Genomic DNA, 12,639 nt, shown 5'->3' on the forward strand with positions numbered 1-12,639 from the left:
CGGTGGTCTATCGGTTCTAGGCGCTCAGTCCGGAACCGCGCGACTGCTACGGTCGCAGGTTCGAATCCTGCCTCGGGCATGGATGTGTGTGATGTCCTTAGGTTAGTTAGGTTTAAGTAGTTCTAAGTTCTAGGGGACTGATGACCACAGATGTTAAATCCCATAGTGCTCAGAGCCATTTGAACCATTTGATATTACAAACAACTTGAGGGTGAATTCTACATGAATGAAATAAATCAATGACCAGAAAAAAGAATGGTTATTGGGTTCGTCACCAGTTTGATGCTGGACAACAGTATAGACACATACGGTACACGAAATACTTTTGCAGCTGTGATTGTAAAACTTTTTGACTACACAAAAGGGAAGAGTATGAACATGAACAGCGCACACAAAAGATCAACAAATAGAGGACGAAACAGAAAGCTTCATCACCAGGTGGGTGAACTCCAATGAATTAACTCAATACCGAAACTAAACGTGAGTGGCTGTGCAGAGAAAGATCGCTTTTGAATCTAGACTTAGGTTGCAGAAAACATACATTCTCGAGCATGAGGCGCAAAGGTCAGTATATGGAAACTGAACATGGAAAACTGGAATAATCTCCTCTCCGTTCATTACATCGCGATCACTAAGTCGAAATGTCTACTGTAGATATTGCCTTACTGTGACTGCGATTGAGATGGCGCCAGGGGAGGCACCGTGCACAATGCTGCAGTGGTTGCTATCTGTTGCTGGCCTGGGCCGATGTTGTGTGATCGCGAATGGTGGATCTCATCATCTGCACGATTACCGATCGCGGATGCCAGTAAGTTCGAAGCAGAACTTGGAAATCTTGGCACAAGGCCGACGTCAAGAGAAACGTGTACGAGCGTGGAATTAGAAACAGAACGGACGGGAGAATCAGAATCACACTCAGACTGAGACTCGTAACGAGAATGGCTCCTTCAATTTTGATATCCTTGTTTCAGTCCTCGGAAAAGCGCCCAACACAACTTTTCTAGCCAGTCACAGGAAGTGCCCAATTGCTCCTCCAATGAGCCTTCTGGAAGTCGTTCATTAGATCCGACCATCTAAAAGATATATCAGCCAATGATATTGCGGTTCATAGAAACTAGAACAATGTGTCGCCCCGTTCCCACGGCCAGACTTGTATTTCCGAAATTCTAGAGACTTTCTAAAGCTACACAGATTGTTCCCACAGAAAGGAAAGAGATGGGAAATTTCATAGACCCATGTGCAACCTTATATTTTGCTTCAGGAAACGGCGCTGGAGACCAGAACACTGGGGGATTACGGCCAGCGGACAACTGAGAACGCCACCAACAGTTTTCAAGTACGCAGACTTCTCGCCCTCTCCACCGCTGGTTTCCCTTCTGCCACATAGGACGCCAGTCGACCGTTCCACTGGCCATTGTTCTAGGCACCTGCAAGATAATCCATGACATGCATCTCAGGTTGCTAGTGTGGTCAGCTAACGTGAAACCTGCACTTTTAGTGACAGGCAGCCACTCAAGAGCGTGCGAAACGTTCCACAAGTTTCTGTCCACAGCAAAGAGAAGTTCCCATTATCTAGACCAGATGCATCAAACGTACTACAAGAATTAACGTTACAGTAGGTACAGAAACATTTGTTACTTACTTTGCTACAAGCTACGCCCAAAACTCTCACGTAATCTGCGTGCAAAACAAGTGAGGAGTCGACAATCAAAAATATAATCGGAAAATAAATAGAGCAAAAGTCTCTTGCACGCAAATTTGAGGAGAAAATCCTGAAATAGGCCGCTGCCTCACAAGATATTTGCAGGGAAAGATGTGGTCTCTGACTATAATTTATTGGCTATGGAAAAAATGGAAATGAGCGTTTGGCGTCATTGGCCAGGAGGCCCCTGACGAGGCAGGTCCGGCCGCCTTGGTGCAGGTCTTATTACATTCGACGCCACATTCGGAGACCTGCGAGCCGGATGGGGATGAAATGATGATGAAGACAACACAACACCCAGTCCCTCAGCGGAGAAAATTCCCGATCCAGCCGGGAATCGAACCCGGGCCCCTTAGGACGGCAGTCCGTCACTCTGTCCATTCAGCTACCGGGGCGGACATTTATGGGACATGAACAATAGATTAAAACTGATTTATTTACAAAAAGGTAGGAAATTAAATAGATGGGATCTGGATAATTCGAAGAAACCAGACGTTTCTGAGAGTTTCAAAGATATCATTGACTGTAAAAGAGGAAAGGTTTACAGTAATGACGAATGGGTTGGTTTCAATCAAATAGTTAAAAAGTTAAGAATTTATAGAAATCGTTAGATACCACAGAAGGTATTGGTTTCGTAAAAAACGCAGCAATTGAAGCAGGTGTCTAAACAATGAGGTTAACAGGAAGAGCAAAATGTCTAAACAGGATTGCCTGGAGGACAAATGCTAATCTATAGAAGCATTAATAAGTAGGGAAAAGATGAATACCGTCTGCAGGGAAATGAATGTGGACTTGGAGGAAAGAGAAGTAGCCTTATGTTTATCGAGAGCTCAGATGTAAAACAAGTACTAATCAGAGAATGGAAAGTTGAAAGGTGGAACGAATATACAGAGGGACTATTCAAGGGGAAAGAACTTGAAGGCGATTTTATTGAAACGATAAAATAATTGGATCTAGATGAGATGGGGAGAGAAGAATTTGATAGAACACTGAAAGATCTAAGCCGAACAAGAACCATGGAGTACATAAAATTCCTTCTGAACTACTAATGAAATGAGAGTGTGGCATTGTTGGTCGGGAGGCCCCATCCGACGAAGTGCGGCCACCGAGTGGCAGTCTTATTTCAGTCGACGACACAGTGGGCGACCTGCGTGTCGGTGATGAGGATGAAATGATGATGAGGACAACACAACACCCAGTACGAGAGAGGGAAAAATCTCCAACCCGGCAAGGAATCGAACCCGGGCCCGCTGCATAGTATGCATGCACTTTATCACTCAGCTGAGCAGGCGGATTCTGACCTAATATACTTGGGAGAGCAGTCATCACAAAAGTATTCCGTCTTGCGCACAAGATATGAGACAGGTGAAATACTCTCTCACTCTGAGAAGAATGTAATAATTTCAATTCCAAAGAGAGCAGGTGCTGACAAGAGTGAGTATTACCAAACTGCCAGTTTAATAAGTAATGGTTGTAACATATTAATACGAATTATTTAGAGAAGAACTGAAAAATTGCTAGAAGGCTACATCAGGGAAGATCAGTTAAAGAGAAATGTTGGAACACGCGAGGAAATTTGACCGTACGATTTATTGAAGGTAGTTTAAGGAATAACTAACCTACGTTTATAACATTTGCAGCTATGGAGAAATATTTTGAAAATTTTGAGTGGAATACACTTTTTAAACTTCCGAAGGCATGAGGGAGCGCAAAGTTATTTACAGCTAGTGCAGAAACCAAATAGCAGTTCAAGACATGAAACGGACGCAGGGTTAGAGAAAGGAGTGAGACAGAGTTCTAGCCTATCCCTCATGATATTCAACCTGTACCCTGAGCAATCTATAAATGAAAGCAGGAAACAAATTGGAGTAGGAATTTTAGTTCAAGAGCAACAAATAAAAGTTTTAAGTTTTTCGATGTCATTGTAGTTTTGTCAGAAACAGGAAAGGACTTCGAAGTGCAGTTTAACGGAATGGACAGTATACTGAAAGGGGGATGTAACATGAACATTAACATAAGCAGTAAAAGAGCGATTTTATCAGAATCTGAAATGGCAAACTTACCGAGAACTTTCCACTCAATCACTTAAAATTGTCTGTATTATTTATCAAAATACCAAATGATTTCTCCTGTGTCAGTACAAAGCACACATGACTCTTTTACTCTGACTACTGATTTCACTTAAAGTTTAAGATAGACTTGTCGACGGGAATAGTTCAATTCTTATACAACACTTTAAAGAAACCAAAAATTGTCCGCATTTTTTACCAAAATATGTACCGATGTCTTCCATAGTTGTACAAAGCACACGTGGGTCGCTTATTGCTACTACTGATCTATGTTATAGGTTAAGATACACTTAGTAATGATCGACTCACTTAAGCCAACATCCAGTGGAAGCTGCGTGACATTTGGGTGAAACAGCGCACGTAACAGTAGTTTTAACAGCTGATTTCAATACATATTCACATACATAAGAAACTAGAGTTACTATACATTCAACTACACACTGTAAACTGCTTTTCAGAGTCAGAGAAAGATTGTAGTGGCCTCATACTGTGGTACAAACTTTATTTTGCAAAACAAAACGCTTACCGTTTTCCGTGTCATCAAGGATTGCTTTGAATGAGATCCTCTGACTAAGAATACATACACATGTATCACTTCATTACGTCTCCTAAATCTGGTACAAGTCTCGACTCGGCTGGGGTGGGAGGGGGGGGCGTGTTGGTGTTGTTTGAAGGAAGAGACCAAACAGCGAGGTCATCTGTCTCCTCGGATTAGGGACGGACGGGGAAAGAAGTCGGCCTTTCAAAGAAACCATAACGGCATTTGCCTGGAGCGATTTAGGGAAATCACGGAAAACCTAAATCAGGATGGCCGGAAGCGGGATTTAACCGTCGTCCTCCCGAATGCGAGTCCAGTGTGCTAACCACTGCGCCACCTTCCACGGTTCGGCTGCGAGTTTGCTAACTACATATACACGTAAGCACATTCCCCCTGGCGTCACACATTGTGCTGCGAAGAGGGAGGTGGAGGCGTGAAAGGGCGCTAGTGATTAGACTTGCTGTCATCTGCTCAAGCATATTAAAAAGAGTAGCTGAAGCAATCCTCAAGCATTTCATATTTTGTCTAATGGACAAATGCATGTTTACTTTCTCAGACAAGTGGAGACTTGTTCACATGTTCCCCCTCCCCACTACTGACAGCATCAGTTCTGTCATGAGATCACTGATGTGGCCAGGTGCAGTGGTTGTAAGTTGTGTTTACTCTTATCCCTGGGCACACAGTACTACTAAGTTTACAACTGCAGGCAGTAAGGAAAGAACACGAATACTAACCTGCACGGACACATCCTGGCGTGAGGCAGACATTCTGCAGGCTCTGGTTGACGGACCCGGACGCCGACACCTGGGCAGCTCCTGTAGACACGTTCTGTCTGGACTCAAACGCCACCAGCATCGTCGCGTCTGCATGGCAACAGTCAGTTAAGTGCAAGCATTATCAATCCTGCAGCCCGCAAGGTGCAAGGCGAATATCTGTAGCGAGAGACAGATTGCTGCCAATTCCTGGACAGACCACGAGACCGCGACGTGAGTTCTCAGAGGCAGGCAATAGTCACAAGAGCTTACAAATATTGAAGAGTTACGTAATCACCCAAAGCCACCGATCACAAATAGAAAGGGAGATTAGGGCTTGACGTCTCGTCGAATAAGAGTGTACAGAACATCAGACTGGTTTTGTAACTCGATTGAGGAGGTCCAAGAAAATACAACACAGCATGTCATTCTTAACGGAAAGCAATTTTCAGATGTGAAAGAAACTTCGGAAGTACCCTCAGGGGGTGTTATAGAACCATTATTGTTCACTCTACATGCAGATAACCTATTGGATAATGCTGTTTGCGGTTGATGATATTGCACACAGAGGAGTTGCACCTCTAGAAAACTGAAGTGAAATTCAGAAAGATATAAAAGGGGTCGATGTTTGGTTCAGAGATTAGCACTCGATCCACAACACAAGTAACTATAACATATTACCCATAAATACAACGAAGCACCCGTTGCTTTACACGATTGATGAACTACCTCTGGAAGCATTCATATCCATCAAACTTCTATGAGAGACCAATACAGGCAGACTGGAATAATCCTAGGAATTATATTCCACATGCGAAGGAGGTACCTTACGCAACACTCATTCGACCGGAACTTGATCATCGCTGCTGATTCCGTCCCTCTTATTTTCTAGGATTGATGGAGTTAAGAGAGTACATCCAAAGAGGAGCAGTGCATGTCGTGACAGATTCATCTAGTAAGCTTGAAAGCGCGAAAAATATAACCTCCCAAGTATCACGTGCGACCACAGAATGCACGGAAATAATGCTCATTGGTACAGAGAGAACCCTCCGCCTCACATCATAAAGTGGCTGGGAAGTAGACATGAAGATGTGGGAGTAAGTTAGAGGAGATTAGGGGAGGAACACAAGCATGGATTGGCGAGGATGGGGAAGGACATCAGCTGTGCTCATTCAGATGGTGTACCGTGGCGTTGCCTTAAACTATTCGCAGAAACCACGGACACAGAATTCTAGACGGGTCCACACCCACCTCACCCTTCCTCCTCCCCCCCCTCCCCCCACTATGCATGGTCATTATTCTAGCTGGACTGTCGGTAGCACTCTGGAACTCTACAGCGATTCCTGCTGCTGGTCTCCTGCGATATTTTACAACTGCCTTATGCGACGCTCGATGGTACTCATCGGTCAGTACACGATGTCTGAGTGGTCTTCTTTCAGTAGAAGTAGTTTCTTCAGATTGCCTTTCACAATAATAACATCACAAACAGATCACTTGGGCAGCTTTAGAAGTTTTGAAATGTCCTTGATAGATATGTTACCCAAGTGTCATTCAATGACTAGTCCACGTAAGAAGTCACTGGGCTCTATAGACCGACCAGTGCTGCTGTTGCTGTTTCTTTCCTGACAGCACAATATTCTCCACTCCCTTCTGTTCTCGCGATTCATGTCATCTAGAGGTCATTTCCGCATTATATATACATGTCGTGATGCTTTTGATCAAATAGTGTAACTCCATTTACAACAATCCAAGTTGACCCTGTGTCTGTGTCATATAAAGTTTGGCCAACAGCTACTGGATGCCGTGAAAATAGTATGTTGTTCCATCTAAGAAAGCACACTGTCTTCAGTATCTCGGCTGATACGAGAGTGAAGGAGGTTAATCATTCAACACATGTGTCCCCTTTGCGTATTCTCATTTACTGGAAACTTCGATTCGATATCGCGAGCTGTTCACGAAACCATAATGAAAAGTGAACAAGAAGTTTCAGGACGATACAGTCCCTCCCCTCCTTTCCACCCACAAACAGCATGTCGCTGTGGGCTTTATAATGTAATGTGCAATTTTTTTTCTCTACTTATATGGCAACGTATCTATTATGAAGTTTCGTGTGTAATGAACTTCTGAAAGTTTTGAGACATTTGTGACCAACACAGTGCCAATGTACCGAACTTGCGATGTGTTAGTGAAATTTCGTTACAGATCTCTCACAACATGTGAATATGTATCTGAAACTATGTAGATTGTTTGAAGGCCTAGATGAAACATAGGTATGTCAACAGCGGCGGCTGCTGTGTAAGATTGCATGAGCACGTGAACACCAAACTTTTGATGCCTTGTGGATTTATTGGTTATTTTTCTTTGAATGCTGTTAAACGTAATGCAGATGCAATAATCTGAAATATACGGCACTTAAATCTACAGCGCTATGCCACATTGACAGCGCTCTAGAAGCCATGAAACTTGGATTCAGGGACACGAGCACACTGTCAGTTGTGCACACTTTAAGGAGCTTCTGCGCATGCGCGACTAGCAATGACGTAATTACCTTATGGGTCAAATACATGCTGATCAGATAAACAATGTGCACAGGTTGTGGCGTGCACAGCTAGGCCTTACCACTCAACTACAAGTCTATTTCAATGCCACTAGATGGTAGCACACTACATTCGCTTGGAAATTGGCGTCAATCCCATTACGTATTAGCACACTCGTCAGATATGCTAATTTACTCGACATACAGTAAAATTAAATCGGACGTCTGTATATGTTACAGTTATAATGACAGAATAATCATTTTCGTGGGCTTCTGAATGAGTCATAGTATCTTAAGTTTTTGATTCTATTATACAGTAATCCTTTTGTATTCTTAACAGGAGAGTGCACCAGTTTATTTGGTTTCATTTACCCGTAGCCAGGTGACTATGTTGGTAGACATTAAGGCGTTTCTACCAGAATTTAATAATTTCCAGTTTGTGTTGTAGTTGGTTGGGTACTGCGTGGGAAACAGTACGGACAGGAAACAGTTTCAAGACGAACTCTGTTCAATCGATTTTAAGAGGTAGCAGAAAACTTAGTTACCAAGATAAGTTAGTCACGAAGGAGCATCGGTACTCAGCTTGACAGCGTATATGGAGAGTTTGTGAGGAAACATAACGAACAAGTGGACAGGAATAGACATAACCTCTCCAGATCAACAGACTGCATAAAATTTTGCGGGGCGTTTGACTTAGCTTTACATGGTCACAATGAAAGGGAAGATTCAGGAAACCCAAGAGTGTTTCGTGGGCTTGTAAATTTAGTAAGTGCTATTGACAGCTCAATGAAGGAACAACAAGAGAAGGAGAAAAAATAACGCAATAAATTTTAAGTGCGCCTTATTTGGCTGTAATGGTGGACGAAACAACAGATGTATCTATCACGCAACTGTTGATGATTGTATATTGATACGAACTTCATGGTTCTGTTGTGGAGAGATATTGGGGCTTCCTAAGCCCTGACACACAGGATGCTGAGACGTTATTTAAGGCGATGATTCTGAATTGCAAAAGCATGCAGACAGAAAGAAGGAAAAGGTGATCACACAATGCTATGATGGTGCTGCTGTTATGAGGGGAGACATTAACGATGGTCAGGCAAGGATTAAGCAAGGGCTCATTATATTCACTGCTATGCACATCAATTTAATCTGGTGTTGCAAAAAGCTCCATCTATAAACAAATCTTCTACAATATTTTTCTAAAACACTCTGGCTTTGCAGCTTTTTTTCCCAATCATCACACAAGACAAATGTGCTAGACACAGTAGGGCAGATGCAACATGAGTGTTTAATATTCGGACAGTCAAAGGGAAACAATGAAAGTCTGAGTGGTGTAGAAGAAATTACCGTCTCTGATCGTGCAGATGATGAAAACAGACGAGAAAGTTCGAAAGAGCCTGAGTTCTTATTTTGGCTACAATTTTTTATGGGATCATGCCACGTGCAGGCATGCTCCTCAGGAAACTTACAACATTGGAATCTTTAAACATTAAGCCCTGAGCAGTATTTATTGAGCTTAAAGGTGTAGTTACAGGAATAAGAAATAATGCCACTGAATAAATTTCTTCATCTTGTGAAGAACAAATTCAGAAGAAAAGAAAATCAGAAAATAAAGTAACAGATGCGAAGGAATTTTGTGATGCCATAATAAGCCATATGACTGAAAGATTTTCATTCATGAATCACCTTGTGGCATCAAAGTTGCTAGATGTGAGCTCAGTTTCTCTATTTTCGACAAATTTTCCTGAGGGAGAACTTGGCATTACTGTTGAAACGTACCCATGGTTATCGAAGGCGCTACTCAGAACAGAGCTAGAAGTACCGTACTTGAATCTGAACGTTGTTTCTCAACAATGAAAAGGATAAAGACCTTTCTTCGAAACACAGTGACAGAGTACAGGCTTTCGATAGTGGCAATGCCTGTAATTGAGAAAAAGGTTTGTCAGTTATACTAAAGACTTCAATCACAGAGTGATCGAGACATTCTAAAAATAGACACATGGATTTTCTTTATTAATAGGCAATGTCAGACATGTTGCTGTATAATTTTCTCTGTTTCATGTGCACCTACAGTGCAGCGTAACGTGTATTAATATTAACTTTTGTGTGGACTATACGGAAGAATAGGGCATTTCATAGGAAGAGATTACGCCGTTTTCGTGCTTCGTGAACTGAAACTTACAAGGGGAGGCCACGACGTTTGGAGCGCCGATTTACTGCAGACTTCGCACACTCGTAGAACTCCATGAGGACAACAGAATGTGTAAGCAGTAGCGCGTACTTCTCAAGCGTTATTGAGAAAATCGAAAGATAATTTCGGTCATCCAATATATATACCTGCGAGTGGCCATTTTTACCAGGAAGACGCGGCAGCCGAGTGGTTAGCGTTCAAGCCACGTAATTTCTGGATCGATGGATCGAGTCCCGTTCGTCATCTTCGTTTTTTCTATTTTCAACAGTCATTTTCTTTACATTACAATTGATATAATGGGAAAAATACGTGTAATCGGATGAACGTTTATTAAATTTACAATGTTATTTGGCTGTCTACAAATTTTTACTATCACACTATCACTATAATATTCATAATTATCGACTAGTAAACGACCAAACACATAAAATGATACTGAAAATGTATGCTTGTCTGTGATTTGAGAAATCCCTTATACCTAGACGGAGCCTGAAACCACCTGTTACCTGCAAGTTTTGACCGGCACACACGGCTTTCGAAATATGTTCAATTAATCGTCGGTTTCGACATTGCAAGTTGCTGGATGGTATTTTTCGTCAAAACATGGAAAACATAATGTTATGACTATTATATTATTTCTGATAATAAAAATTTGTAGACTGCCAAATAACATTGTAAATTTAATAAAAGTTCATCCGATTACACGTATTTTTCCCATTATATCAATTGTAATATAAATAGTAAAGAAAGTGACTGTGTTGAAAATTAAAAAAAAAAACTGACGATCGGGACTCGATCCAGCGATTACGGTGCTTCAACGCTAACCACTCGGCTGTCGCAGCTTCATGGTAAAAATGGCCACGCACAGGTATATATTTGACGACCGAAATTCTCTTCCGGTTTTCTCAATAACGCTTGAGAAGTACGCGCTACTGCTTACACATTTTGTTGTCCTCACGGAGTACTACGAGTGTATGAAGTTTACAGTAAATTCGAGTTCCAAACGTTGTGGCCTCTCCTTGTTAGTGAGTGATAAGACTTTACTAATATTAATATTTGGTTGACGAGACGGAGAGAAGTGAAAGCTTATACATAATATCGTTCGTGCCCTAAACTGTACTTAATTATGTACAGAACAATAAAATTTCACACAAGCGAGTCTTTCTTTGGTTAGACAAGTTAAGCACATTATTATTGTTATTATTATTATTGACAGTGGCTGCAGTTCTGTACATTTGTTCATCATCATAATGGTAATACAGCAGATGGTATTTCACACATTCACGTTGATTTTAATCTAAAAATTTGTGAACACTAAAACGTATACTTACAAACCGCCACTGCCTGTCAGAGTTGGGAATGACTCGCTAGGCGCACCGGGCCCAGATCGAATCTGCCTGGCGGCTTAACGACGGAGGCCGGTGTGCTGACCAGCCTTGATGTGGTTTTTAGGCGGTTTTCCACATCCCACTAAGTGAATACCAGTCTGATACCCATGTCCCGCCTCAGTTACACGGCTCGCAGACATCTAACCACATTCGCACTATTCCATGAATTACACCAGACACAGACAGTTAGGGTACACTATTTCCAGCCTGGGGGGGGGGGGGGGGGGAAGGAGTGACGGCAGGAAAGGCATCCAGCCACCCCTTCCATTACCCTTGCCAAATCCGATTAACCATGCCGACCCTGCGTCATTGCGGGACAACGGCACAAGCGAAAGAAAGAAAGGGTTGCTTAAGTCAGTTTTGGTTCTGGCGGCCATACCGGGCTGGTGCTGCCGCCTGGCGACGACCACGAGCACTGAGACGGCGAGCGCAACTGCAGCTAGGAGCGCCACCGTCTGTGTCAGCACCAGCTTGCGCTCCGCGGCGGTGCGGCGACGCCACCACGTAGGCTGCCTGCGGCAGACAGAGAGAGAGATTGGAGGGGGAAAAGTCAGTCGCAACTGAGACACGTCACCACACGACACAGATATGGAACATGACACTGGAGCATCGGTCTTTGTTCTTTTGATTATGACTAGGGCTGCGACAGTAACAACAAAATTTTGTCATAAGAGCTAAGTGCCAAATACTAGAACAAAATATTGTTTCTGATTTAAAAAAGTAGAAAACAGTAAAACGTTTTCATTATAATGTTATACACCATTTACATTTCACTCTTAGAAAATATTATTAAAACTTATTATAATTTTTTTTTTAAAAAAACTATATACCATTTAGAAAAATAGTTGCCAACGTCAGACCTGCTGTGCAATAACCGAAGTGGCACTGGAGTAAATTAGTGAAAGATATTAAATCAGACAAAATACAGTCTGATTTCAAACTATAATACAACAACTACAGACATCAATTTTAAAGGATGTTACAAAATGTATCAAAATAACTTGCAGAAAATGTTAACCTTAATATCATGAGATGTTTGTCATTGCTGAGTCATGATCACATTTTGTTATTTATTTCTTAAGTTACCAAATATTTGACTACAATGCGCTTTAATTATTCTTAAGAAATAGTTGGCATATAGGCCAGTAATCATTTGCACTTGATCCATCCTGAAACGTGCTCCTCTTCCTCATGGTCTTCTGCCTTCGAATTTGCCATGCGTGGTGGTATATTTAAAATTTTGCCTTCTGTTCTCAGTATATGTCCAAGGACTGTGCAAGTATGTTTGGCTGGCGCGAGAGGGTATACTTTCCTGATGTTAATTTCTTCTGTAATGGAAGCTTTGTTTCTTTGTCATACAATAACATCTTCCACCAACATGACATCTCCAAGGCATCTGTTCAACTAATGTCAGTAGCTTTCACTGCCCAGGTACAGCTGCTGTACCAGAACACAAGGAT

At 42.1% G+C, this 12,639-nt stretch overlaps 1 protein-coding gene across 3 annotated transcripts in view; it reads right to left on the reverse strand.

Moving 5' to 3' along the window:
- The window catches only part of LOC126236074 (neprilysin-2-like), a 213,838-nt gene that overhangs the window by 132,257 nt on the left and 68,942 nt on the right, over positions 1–12,639 (reverse strand). For 2 of the 3 annotated variants that reach the window (XM_049945132.1, XM_049945134.1), the window contains exons 2-3: positions 11,559–11,692; positions 5,044–5,172 (exon numbers count right to left, since the gene is read on the reverse strand). In XM_049945132.1, coding sequence (XP_049801089.1) covers positions 5,044–5,172; positions 11,559–11,692 — 263 coding nt within the window. The remainder of the gene's footprint in view (positions 1–5,043; positions 5,173–11,558; positions 11,693–12,639) is intronic. The other variant, XM_049945133.1, reaches the window with a different exon arrangement.

The sequence above is a fragment of the Schistocerca nitens genome, chromosome 2 (genome assembly GCF_023898315.1).
Source record: "Schistocerca nitens isolate TAMUIC-IGC-003100 chromosome 2, iqSchNite1.1, whole genome shotgun sequence".
NCBI lineage: Eukaryota > Metazoa > Arthropoda > Insecta > Orthoptera > Acrididae > Schistocerca > Schistocerca nitens.